At 37.3% G+C, this 13,657-nt stretch overlaps 1 protein-coding gene across 4 annotated transcripts in view; it reads right to left on the bottom strand.

Annotated features, from left to right (window-relative positions):
• Nucleotides 1–13,657, bottom strand: part of npr3 (natriuretic peptide receptor 3) — a 104,942-nt gene that overhangs the window by 35,157 nt on the left and 56,128 nt on the right. For all 4 annotated transcript variants that reach the window (XM_039758483.1, XM_039758484.1, XM_039758485.1 and 1 more), the window contains exon 2: nt 12,249–12,371. In XM_039758483.1, the coding sequence (XP_039614417.1) occupies nt 12,249–12,371 (123 nt within the window). The remainder of the gene's footprint in view (nt 1–12,248; nt 12,372–13,657) is intronic.

Below are 13,657 nucleotides of genomic sequence, written 5' to 3'. Positions count from 1 at the left end.
ACCCTGTTTTTATTCTCAAAGCACTCTGTATGTTGCATTAAATTCATGTAAAACTATGACCTGGTTGGATTTTATACACACCACACAAAAATTTATACACAACTTTCCCCATATGTTTTAAAGTGTTAATCAAGAAAAAAAAATGTAATCTCATGTTTACATCTCTCTATTATATAAAAAAAATCCTGGGATGAGACAAGACTTTTTTCAAGAGATTTTTTTTCAAGTCCCGTAAGACGAGACTTTGGCTTTGAGATTTTTTTCAAGTCACGTCCTCCTCTCAACCATATTCAACCATGCATATGGTTCTCTCACCTCTCATTCGTGTGAATGCTTTTGACAGACACAGTTCTTGCTCTCTCAGCTCTTATAAATGTTAACGTTTTCCTCAATTTAAGTTCCCAATTAAAGAAGACGTATTATGTCCAAATCTTATTGAAGAATTTCATCACGAAGGGTTATCAACAGTAAAAAATGAGTACATGGGCAATCCTAGCACAGAGAAACGATGAAGTCAAATGAAATAACGGCAAAAATACACAGCAAATTGGTTAAATGTGTATCAATAGACTATGCTGAAACAGTTAGTGATGATTGTGTGGAAAATGAAAACATCAACTTACAATATCCCGTAGAATATCTATAACCAGTCTTCCACCGGCCAAATTACTGTAGAAAGAAGGATGTATCCATGAAAGGTAATGTAGTATATCTTCAGGGGATCACATTTGACAACAAAGGAGATCTTGATATGCCATTCGTATTAAAACATTAACAGTTTCCTATTAGAATAGCTTTGGCAAAAACAATTAACAAATCTCAGAGCCAAACATTTGAAAAAGTCATTTTATTTAATAGAGAGAAAGAAACGAAATTCAATCACGGTCAGTTATATGTTGTGTTGTCACGATGAAAGTCCAAACACAGAGTCAAAATTCAATGTGATATTGAATTAACTTTACTTCAAAAAATAGTTTTTACAGAAGTTTTACAGTAAAAGTGTAAGTTTAAAAAGTATTTGCGTGTTAACTTCAAAGCCAAACAGAACAAAATCGTATTACGCAATGAATAACTCTTAACGCAACATGAAACATAATTTACTTTCAAATTATTATGTTTTATTATTTTTTAATATGGTTAATTACTCAATATAATGTAAAATAGTTAGTTTTGTTATGCATATGTAACAATTCCCATGAAAATAAAAATCTGTTTAAATTGTACATTTGCATCCCCATACGTGAGCGGCAGAACTGCAAAGGGGTTGGTGCATAGCCCAGACCCGGGGGTTGGCGAGCAAATTGTATGATATAATCCAAACCAATTCTCATCCAACAAACGTCACTTCAAAGGGCAGGTGTATAATATTCCAGGAGAACCTTAGGGTATCATCTAAGAATCTGCAGGCCTCTGTTTCACCATTTAATATCAGTGTTTATTAGGATCAACACTGAACAGGATTACAGGAACAGGAGTGTGAGGACAGATAGAAAAAAGTAAGCCACTACTCTCAAAGAAGAGCATAGCTGCCCTGTTAAATTTTGCTAAAGGCTTCTGAATGAGCCAGAATGTGACTGGGAGAATGTTCTGTGAATGGATAAGTGGAAAATAAAACTTTTGGCTTAAACAAGAAACCGTATGTTTGGTGAAAACCAAACACTGCTCACTGCTTTCGGCCAGCTTTATTGCCAAAGAACAAGGATGGCTTGCTATCATTGATGAAATTGTACAAGACAAGGTCAGGGCATCCATCCAATAACTGAATGTCATCAAAAGGTGGGTCTTGCAGCAAGGCTGACACAGGTCAGTCTAACAAAGAAGAATCAAAGCAGAAGAAATTTTTTGTTTTGGAATGTCCAAGTCAAAATATAGACCTTAATCCAACAGAAATGTTGTGACAGCAGGGGAGTTCATGTAAGAGTTACAGTAGTTCTCTAAGCAGAAATGGGCCAGAGTCCTCCAAGTGGATTGTGGGTTGACCAACAGATTCCATAAATGTTTTTTTGAAGTCATTGCTGCTCCAGGAAGTCACACCTTTTACTGAAAACATAAGTTCACATATTTTTGGAATGGTCAAGTCAATATTCAGACAAAAATCCTAAACTGAATGAGAAAATGAGCATGAACATAACTAAGCGACAAAATCAATGCAAAGCACAAATGGTAAATCCAAAAAAAAAAAAACATGTAAAAGCAACAGAATTTGTTTTGAATAATATGTTTTACCAATCAAGGTAAACGGTATATTCCCAAATTAGAATGTGACTTGAAGCACAATGTATATGTTAAATAAATTAAACGCAAGCAACACCAAAACTTTTCCATACTGGAAATCTTTAATCTGATTTAAAAAAATGGAATTTTACAAAGTGTAGTCAGGAGATGTATTCAAGATTCTGGAATGTAGAAATAATTTTCCAACAACTGGAATTGTTTGCAGGTATTATTTCTAATTATTAATACTACAGTATATTAAATATAACAATAAACTGTATTTGAAGCAGGTTTCAAAGAGAACTGGGCATCAGATATAAATATAACAAATTAGAATATAAAGAAAAAAACTAATGGTTCAAGAAAGAAAAAAAATCACACTGTAAGTTTTATCCAACCAATTAATTTTTTTTTTAAATATCAGAGGCTAGTTGTGCATTGTGCATTCTTCCACAATCACGTCTGCTCTGCTCAGCTTAGCAGAAGGAGACACCCTACAGCAAGCGCAGAGAATCCTCACTAGTTTGTGTTACCACCGCCATCCCTCAGCATCCGGGGGGACCCCACAAACCCTGCTGCTTTGTCCCACCACCATCCCTCACCCTCAGTGTCTGTGAGACCTTCTCTAGAGAGATCAGTCACTTCTGCTCCTCAGCAATGTTCAGCAGAAGTGAACTTACCCCCGGAGTGTCATTAGTCTGCATGAGGCTTCTTCCCTGACTGCCAAGCCTCCCCTCTATGGTACTGGCTCTGCCATGATGATGCCTCACTGGAACTGCCACTGGAACTGGAACTACATTATATAATATAATATTATATATCACACCTGGACAAACTTGTTAGGAAGGCAGGCTCTGTTGTAGGAATGAAGCTGGTCAGTTTAACATCTGTGGCAGAGTGACAGGTGCTAAGCAAGCTCCTGTCAATCATGGAGAATTCACTGCATCCACTGAACAGTGTCATCTCCAGGAAGAGGAGTAGCTTCAGTGACAGACTGGACTGCTGTCACTGTCCTGCTCAACTGACAGACTGAGGAGATTTGGGATTAATAAAGTATATATCTATCTATGGGCGGCACGGTGGCGCAGTGGTAGCGCTGCTGCCACGCAGTTAGGAGACCTGAATTCGCTTCCTGGGTTCTCCCTGCGTGGTTTGCATGTTCTCCCCGTGTCTGCGTGGGTTTCTTCCGGGCGCTCCGGTTTCCTCCCACAGTCCAAAGACATGCTGGTTAGTTGGATTGGCGATTCTAAATTGGCCCTAGTGTGTGTTTGTATGTGTGTCCTGCGGTGGGTTGGCACCCTACCTGGGATTGGTTCCTGCCTTGTGCCCTGTGTTGGCTGGGAATGGCTCCAGCAGACCCCCATGACCCTGTGTTCGGATTCAGTGGGTTAGACAATGGATGGATGGATATCTATCTATCTAATACATTAATACTATTTATTTATTTGTTGAATTTCTCTAAAAAGTCAAATTTCCCTTTGGGGACAACTAAAGTTCTATCTATCTATCTATCTATCTATCTATCTATCTATCTATCTATCTATCTATCTATCTATCTATCTATCTGTTAAATTTCAAGATTCATATGAATGTGTTGTTTAGAACTTAAATTTAAGTGTATGCAAAACGTGATACCTACAAAACATTTTATTCAAAGAGTACTGTGTATACTAAAGGTGTATTATACTGGGCTTTATACAAACAGAACACTTCTGATTTCTGAGACAAACGTCCAAGCAAAAAATTGTTTTATATTTACTAGAACAATACATGAAATGTAAAAAAAAACTTAGCAAACATTTTAAAAATACCGGGTACTTGTTTAATGTAAACATAATCCGTGTTCTTTCTCATTTCAGGGATTAATCTCAATTTACTTCCAGGAAAAACAATGCAACTAATGTTAAAAGGAGAGATTTACCAAGGAGCTTAAGAAAACATGAGTAATTAATTATCATCATATAACAAACCACAAGATTACAAAGCCTTCAGTATATATTAATTTATCCAGTTTCAGGGATTAATGGGGCCAGGGCCTGTTTCAGTATTATTATGAGGAAAACAACAACCCCAAATAGAGAAACAGTCCATCACAGATTAGATTAGTAGGATAAAAGTAGAATAAAAATATTAGTGGCGTTTTTTAACAATAACATAGTGACTACTGAATGTATTCTATTGTCAAAGTATGAAATCAGGTGAACATTTTAATAGATTTAGGTTAATCCATCCATCCATTATCCAACCCGCTGGTTAAGGTAAACTTTATTATCCGAGAAGAAAATATGACTTGCACAGCTACAAAAATATAAAATTTCATAAAACGATTATGGATAACAACACAAGCATCAAAAATAACAAAATATTTTGGGTTGAGACTATGTGGGAAAGAATACTTTGAATACTTGACTGAAAAATTGGGGAACAACAAATTCAGGCCGCATTAACCTTCTTGCAAGTAGGAGATCTCTCTAATAAATGTAATCTGCTACCTAGCATAATGGATTAGAGATTTAGGATGATACTGACATACAATGCTTTCTCAAACGGGTAAATAAAACAGAAGGAGTTTTAAAGTGTAAGATTTAGATTTTTATTTAGAACACAAAGGTTCTAAACCTATGGTAAAGTAAAATTGTGCTACTTTGTTTCCCTACAATGGAGATATGGCAGGTGTTTAAAACTTTCAGAAATACACTTATAAAGGAGTAGTAATATTCTGGTAAAAACTTAAGTTTTACAGCTTCTCTTCATTTTTATAAGTAACTCTTTTTTTATTGTTTCAAACATTTCTATCGCTCATCTAACTTTCACTTTTGTCTTACAGATGGTAAGCCCACTTAAATACTCCATATTGCTTCTTTGGGTTGACCCAAACCAGGGCCTTGCTAGCACACATCACACTTGGTCCCGGCAAGATTTTTGTTAAGAATATGGTGGCCTGGTTGCTGCTGCAGAAGAAGGTGGAGAATGAAGTGAAATAAAAATGTTTTAAACATACATATGAATGGTTTGACATGTTCTCCCTGCGTCTGCGTTGGTTTCGGGTGCTCCGGTTTCCTCCCACAGTCCAAAGACGTGCAGGTTAGGTGCATTGGTGATCCTAAATTGTCCCTAGTGTGTGCTTGGTGTGTGGGTGTGTGCCCTGTAGTGGTTATGTGCCCCATCCCCTAAACACAGAGTTTCAACAAAATGTATTTAAATAACATATTTTTATATGTGAAAGTAGTTCAGAGTGCTTTAGAATAATAATGGCTAAACAGAGTTACAGAAGAAAGTGAAAACTAAAGAACAGTTATTTATAACAGCAGAGAGTCTTAATGTGCCTGTTTCCTGCCTTGCGCCCTGTGTTGGCTGGGATTGGCTCCAGCAGACCCCCATGACCCTGTGTTAGGATATAGCAGGTTGGATAATGGATGGATGGATGAATGCTTTGAAATCACTCCAGTTATTCATCTCCTGACTTACCATAATGAGAAAACCCCTGCATATGATTTCCCATTCGACTTGTCTTGATGATTAGTCATACAAAACATCAAGCTTTTGGGGCTTCCTCTAAACCTGAAAAACTTGAATTTTATGGCATTCATTGGATCATATTTTGTGTAGGAAATTACACCCTTATGAAAAAGAGTAAAACAATAGGTGTCTACAGCAAAAGTGATCAGAAGGCCTCGAAGTTCTGCATGCCACATCAACCGACCCCAGAGGTTCATTCCCTAATAGGATATGAGGGGTCAAATTTGCTCCTCTTCACAAAACTTTGAAAAAATAGGGATCAGTAATACTGGCATGTGAAGTGTTGTTTTGTGCTATTTTGAGGTTGCTGATCACAAATATGATAACATTTTTGATATTCAGTACTTTACCAGTGGTCCTAGTCCTGTAAGAGACACTTGCATATTATGAAAAATGAAAAATGTCACATATTAGTATGTCTAGTATTGTGTCCGCTTGCTGAAGTAGTGAAAATGCATTGTTGTGAGTGTGAGGAGAAATCATACCACATGATGAGAGCAGACAATTTCCCCTCAGCGCTTAATACAGTATAACCAAATGCCAAATTTCCCATACATCACAACTTAAAAAGTTGTGTTGGGCTAAATGACCATTGACATTACCCAAAATTATTCTTTTACATTATATGCTGTATTCCTTCAAGTTCAACGTTTAATCCATATTGTGAGTTGAACATACTAATGTCCATTCATCTATTATCCAATCCACTATATCCTAACTACAGGGTCACGGGGGTCTGCTGGAGCCAATCCCAGCCAACACAGGGCACAAGGCAGGAAACAAACCCGGGTAGGGCGCCAGCCCACTGCAGATGTACTAGTAAGTCTTAGGCAAATCTGAACAGGTTATCTTATTGAATAGAAGATCTCGATTCTAATTAGTAATGCTTTTTGGCTTAAACTATTTTTTTAGCATACACAAGTGCAGCATTTTCAAGAGGGAAGAACACAAAGTTATGTTTACTAAACTATCAAGTAAATAAATATGAAAAGATAAATTAAACATTTAACTATTTTGTAATTGTGTTCTTCACGTACTAATTTATGTATGACAAATTAAACCTTCACTTTCAGGATGGTGTTGCGACTTTCATGGCCGACTAAATGACATTCCAGCAGTTTCCAGTAGGCACATTAACTTGTCTTAAACTGTCCATGTAGGACAGACATTTTTGATCAATATTGTCACACACGTTTGCATGGGAGGCAGCTAAAGGGCTTGAGTAAGGGCAATTCTGAGTCATACCGGGATGTTGCAGAGTGCACTGACTCTTTTTCTCTCTTTCCTGTAGGCCATACACGGAAGATCCCAGCTGGCCCTCTTGACGTCACTTCTGGGACCGAGCCTATGGAAGGAGACCTTGCCAGCTCCAGCCCCTGTGATGTCACGTCCGGGCTCGAACCTATGGCTGAAGACCTTCATGAGCCAGACCCCTGTGATCTCACTTCCTGTCTTCCCCTTTAAACGCCTCCACCTTTTTCCTATTTCCTCAGTTCTGTTTTGGACTCGGTTTTATGCACATCAGTGCTGTATTCATTTGATCGACTTTGCAGCCAGGAAATCAATTATACAGGTGGCTGCCCCAAACCTTTCTATGACTCTGAGTGGAGTTCCTTACAATATATATTCTCTGCATAGAGTAATACATTGCACACTAGAAGCAATAAGCTGCATAAAATAAATACTGGCAGAGTGGCTAATGGAGTGATTAGAAATAACATCTCTGGTCTTCAGGCTAAACAGAGGATGTTACATATTGCCAGCATAGTGCTGGACATACAAATTTAATTTCCTTGTATGGCTAGTCTGTTCAAGAATGTTTAGCTCTCCAGACTCTCTGTCATGTTTTCAAAGAATAAAATCTCCATGAGGGTTTGTCCCTAAATTATGAAGGAGTTTCAGTTTTCATCTTCTATCCAAGTTTCTGGGCCATGTAATAATATAAAAAGAGTGCTTCAGAAAGTAAAGCGGCCATTTTTAATGCATAATTTCACACATTATTCCAAATTTTAGCTGTACTGTATATTTATGTTGAATTAATCATGTCTATGATTCATGTATGGCAGCAGTAAAACACCATGTCAAACAGCTTTCAGACCATTTAAAGGGTTCTTATTGGTTAGTGTCCAACCATTCATTTTCTAGCTTTTGTAAGTGAGGACCTCAAGATGCCTGCCAACCTTGAGCACATGATTGCAACCAGTCCTTGATAGGGCAGCACATGGTCTCCAGTTGTTCATACTGGGGCAATCTCCAAAGTTTTGGAGCAGACACAATGCGAGCATGCAACATCCACACAGACAGTGCCTGGGCTTGGATCAGAACCAGGGGTCTGGAATTTGCAAGGCAGCAGTGCTATCTACTGTTCCACTTAGTTACTATGACAAAAAAAATCATTTTGAATACCCATGGTATAAATAAACTGAATCTATGTGGATTTTACATTAGACTGAATACATTACTACTTCACAGTCTCTCCTAAAATGGCTCTTATTTTGAATTTGCTTCTTAATATTTCATCTTATATAGAAATAGAAAGCACCCAATGATAAACTTCTTTATCCATTCATGATCCACTTTCAGATTTGCTTTTCCAATTACATAGTCCCTGAATATTATAGTCTATCCAACTTGCATTGACAGGTAGGTAGAAGTTAACACCGCGCAGAGTCCCAGTCCAGTGTAGGACCCATACGTATGCACACACAAGCCTGGCCTGTTTAGGAAACATAATTAACCTAATACATACAAGTTCAGGCCTGACTGTGGACCATAACTGCCATCTTTGCATGATGAAGGCTCCAGGCAGGGATGTGTGGTCAGGGGAGGCAGGTTTGAAGCAGAACATCACCTGTCATTATGAAAAGTAAAAAAACTAATAATGATAAAATAAATGTGTCCACTGGTCTGAGCTATAAATTTGTTTTCTGTATGATTCCAATAATTTTGATCATCTTTATAGTCAAAATCGCTGGCACATTTCCTGTTCACATACAGCGGAGAAACGTGAGGTGCGGCAGCAACGAGCCACCTCAGACTGCGCTGTACCTCACACATGGGGTTGATGCATGCAATTGGTGTGTGCCTGTTGCTGTCTCTCTGTATGTCACCAATATAATGTTTGAAGACACATTTATTATACACCCTGCACAGTCTGGCTAATATCTTTAATCGGAGATAAAACCACAGTGAAAAGGCACAAGGTGAGCCAGACAGTACCGTGCCGCCCTGAAGGGGTTGCATGTGAGCCCAACAGGTGCTCGTTGGTGCTGTTCTTCTATGCAGAGGTGCCAATAAGTTAGCATATCAGAAAGTCAAGCGTACTGCAGCGGTCTGTTTATTTTTATTTTTTGTTCCAACTGACTGCCAAAATGGAAGATTAAGATTTTTAAAACTAAAAGAAAATAAGGAGGACTTTTACAAGAAAGTGATGGGGATTTTCTTGGAGAAGGATAGGCGCATGGACTTCATTTAAAAATAAAGGTAACACCATAAACGATTTTGGGTTTTATAAAAAATGGAATCAGACTAAAAACAATCCAATATTTAAAAACAAAATTTTGACATTAAATAAAATCTTCTTTTGTTTTTCTTGTTATCCTTTTGTTTGAACAGTCTGTATTAAAATTGATTAAAGCATCAGAATTAAAAGATTTTAAAAACAACTAAATATTTCAATTAAGGTCAAAATTGAAATCTGTTTTTTTTGTACACCACTCAGTACTTTCATTTGCACTGAATGAGTATGAATTGTGGAATTGCAACGGCAAATTTTGAACACATGGAGGGTGCAGAGCAAACGCGCTCTCTCCACTCTCTCTCGCCGCTATAAATGTAACGTTCTTTCTTAGCTGAATATGAACCTAACCGATGCGTACTGTATGTAAAGAATGCTGATGAGATATGAAACATAACCAGTAGTCAATGTACATGATGCCAACTGAACAGTGAATAAGCTACTCTTTTGGGTTCATGTATTTGTAAATCTGACTCTGAAGGAGTCAGTGCCTTACCAGCCATGAACCTCACCGCACGTCACTGGCTCCAGGCACATTTTCGCATATGTTCTAGGAATGTTCAGTGGTTTGAGCTTTCTGGTCTGCTAATTTCAACTTTCTGTCCTCCATTCTTTCTAATAATAACAAACTACTGTCTCAAATATTTCTTCTGTTAGATCTTTCTCTTCTCTTCCTCTTACTGTTATCCAGCAAAGGTTATTCTCTTTAGGTATAATTGCTGGAAAAGGCAATGTTGCCCTCTCACTGGAACTCCTCTGACTCTTTTTGTTTTAGCTATTGAAAATATAATTTTCTTAATTTTCTTTTACTTGAGCTCTCTACAACACAAATTAATGGATCATCTTGGCTTAGAAATGAAAGGTGGAAATCAGCTGGTTCATGATCGGATAAGTACCCAGTTGCACTGACCTTGCTCTTAATGTTGGAGTTTTCTATTTTCAGATTATTGCTTCACTCTCTTCCCAATGGTGATTCTCTTTCTGGGTACAAGCAATCCTAATCCACTTGATTAATTTCCTTAAAGGGTAGGGTATATCGGGGAGGGTTCCATATATTTGTTTTAATTCTCTTTAAATTGTGTTGCTTGTTCTATTTTTGTATTTGATTTTTAAATGATAATAAAAATGCGATTACAAAATACACACACGCACACACAACTTTGGGATCTGTGACAAAAAACAGAGTTCACAGAGAAAAACCCACTGAGGTGCAGGGAGTGGATGAAGATATGGGTTGTGAGTAAATTAAATTAATTGTCTAATTTAACATTTAAGGTGTTCAAACATTAACATGATAATTAACTTTAATTATAAAAGTGTTGTCACACATGTGCTCATGGGAGGCAACTAAAGGTCCACAACAGATCAGACGTTGGCAGAGTGTACTGACCCATTATCTCTTTCCACTGCAGACTGAATACGAGAAATTCTGCCTGGTCCTGATGACATCACTTCCATTTCCGAGCTTAATGACTCCACTTCCGGCCCTGATGATGTCACTTCCTATCCTCTGCTTTAAAACCGCCATATTTACCTCAACATGATAGTTCAGTTTTGGACTACAATTTGTACACATATGTACTCTTTACTCAAATCTTTTGCAGCCAGGAAAAATTATACGAGTGGCTGCCCCAAAACATTTTGTGACTCATTTGTCTAATCTTTGACAGTGTATATATCATTATAAGTAGCATATCGGTGATGTAGTTAGCACTGCTCCCTCACAGATCCTGCATCTCATGTTGAAGTCCTGTGTTCTCATAACAAACATATTATATACTAGCCACAATACCTGTTGAAAACAGGTAATTAAATAAATTTGATATTTGAAATCTCTTGCTTTTCGTGTACTGTCAGCATTCCTCCAACATCTTTCCATGGCACCCTCATGTTTCTCAATGTCTTTTAGCTGGGGATTCCTCTCTTGATCACATTCTCGTAAACCCTGCTCCTCAGATTCATTCCTTCATTTCGAGTCACCTTGCTCACCTCACGTCTGTTTTTTGACCACCACCAATTGTAAATAACCCCCCAGTACCTGCTGTTAAAATATTATTTGTATTCTTGTGAATGCTTCCTATTTTTGAAGGTGAGTTTCAACATTCCTCCTATGGCTTTCCTCTGTATCTTCATGTGCCTCAACTTCTCATCTGGTTCTCCCCTTCTCAGTCATGCTCCTATAAAGCCTGCTTCTCAGATTCCATCATTTCGAGGCACATTGGTAGACTGGCCCCCATTACCTGCTGTGAAAACATCCTTCGTATTCTTGCAAATAATGCCCATTTTTGAAGGCAACTCGGGTTGCACCTCATTAATATTTAGTGACCAAACTTTGGTTGGCTTTGTTTCTGTTGAAATTATCCATTTTAACTCTTTTTTATAAAAAAAATTGTCACAATAAAGAATTGAACTTCGCACCCCTAACATATCATGTCACCATCCCAACAGCTCAGCTACCAAAGCCAAACTGACCAATTGGGCCAAAGTCAAACCAACCAATTATACTGCTAGGTGAAACTGGACAAACACACACACACACACACACACACACACACACAGACAATAGTGTTTCATTGTATAGTAGACAAGCTTTAGGTTTCCTCTCTCACTCACTCTCTGCCAGTTAGATGGTCATTTTCTGGGTTCACCCAGGTTGGGTGATTGCCCCCAAGATTTTGGAGTTATTGGACCACAAGTTTTCATTGCCCTTCCCAACACCAACCTCCTTTAGTCATCTTTTAAACACACAAGAGAGATGGTGACATTATTCTAATCCCAGGTCACTTGTCAAAAAGACTTGGCTTTGTTTCTAATAAAATTAACTTTCAAATATAATTTAAAGGTTTTTAAGATAACAATATTAGACACAAGGAATGAACCACCCTCAGATGGCATAGGAGATCACTGTAGGGCATGTACATTATCAGACTCTATTAACATGAGGAAAAAAACCTTTGTTGCCATGTTCAAAAATCAGCAAAATTAAATAAGCATTTACCGTAAGACGTGCTGTTGAACAATTCAATGTTAAAGAAAGCATAGTCTCCATTAGTCATTCTCCACCGATGAGCAGCCAGCATAATCTCTCGGATAATGTTGCTGGTGGCACACATCACCACAACTAGAAAAAAAAAAAAAAAGTTAAGAAACCGAAAAGAAAATGATTTATGAATATTCTTTATTAAATATGCAAAGCTTTGGAACAGATATATCATTGATGTAGATAATTAAACGTTTAATTTTAAACTGTGGCATACAGTATAACCCAGCCAGGCACAGATTCAGAAAAATACTCAGTGATTTTGTAATGAGTTTGCCTTGAATGCCAAGAAAACATCTGTGTATAGCTGCTTCTGGGTATAATGCAGGATTTAAAGATTATTAAACAGTATTTGGAGGATTTCAGTCACTCTAATCTCAAAAAAATCATAAAGAAAAAAAAGCATTTTATAAGATGGACTCAGTAGGTTGTTGTTTACAAACTCTGCTAATTTAGTGATTTCTTTTCTTACGCTAAAGATTATTTTCAATACCTTACCTTACACCATCAAACCTGAATGTGAACATTGAAAAGCTGTGCACAAAGGACTCCGATGGATACAGAAAAATAAGTATACTGAAATAAAGTGTGATATCTCTATTAAGTGCAGCAGGTGTTTAACTCAAGGTCTTTATTTCAATCCTATGCGGCTCTCAAACCACTTAATCTAGTATGGAAACAATTGTAAATTATAAGTACTTGTGGACTAAATCAAAGGAAAATAAATAAACATCATATAATAACAGATTCCCCAAAGTGAAATTGTTTGAAGACATTTCGAAAAATTCAGTTTTCATCAGTAAGGCGAAAATCTCTCAAATAGCAGCATTAACTGATGTGAAAATAAGTATTAATTATGCCAGAAATGATCTCACTTTAAATTCTGTTTCAAATTATAAAGACCACTTTAAATACTTTTGTCTTTTTTAAAGTAGGGGATGCCTTTTTATATAAATTACTGCAATATTAAAAGCTTTAGTGACAACATCATAAATCTCAGAAGACAATTTTATTTCATCTATTCCTCCGTTATCTGTTACCAACCCTATTCAATTCAGGGTCTGAGCTGGAAACATCAGGTTCAAAGCAGACGGCAGCTTAGGATGGAGTGCCAGTCCATTGTAGGGCTTCTCACTCATACAGGGTCAAAGTAAATTCTCTAATTAACCCAATAGCACACATCTATGGAGTATAGAAAGAAAACTAGTGAGCTTGGAAAATAATCCGAGAAGACATCTGGATAAAAACAAACTTTTTGCACGGACAACAACTAAATGAAAATCCAGACTTCCGAAGCTGTGAGGCAAATACCCACAACAAAACCATGCAATGCCATATGTAATTCTAAAGGTTGCCGATAAAACATT

The sequence above is a fragment of the Polypterus senegalus genome, chromosome 7, assembly GCF_016835505.1.
Source record: "Polypterus senegalus isolate Bchr_013 chromosome 7, ASM1683550v1, whole genome shotgun sequence".
Taxonomy (NCBI): domain Eukaryota; kingdom Metazoa; phylum Chordata; class Cladistia; order Polypteriformes; family Polypteridae; genus Polypterus; species Polypterus senegalus.
Note: the sequence above shows the minus strand (reverse complement) of the source record. Positions and strands in the feature narration are given on the sequence as shown.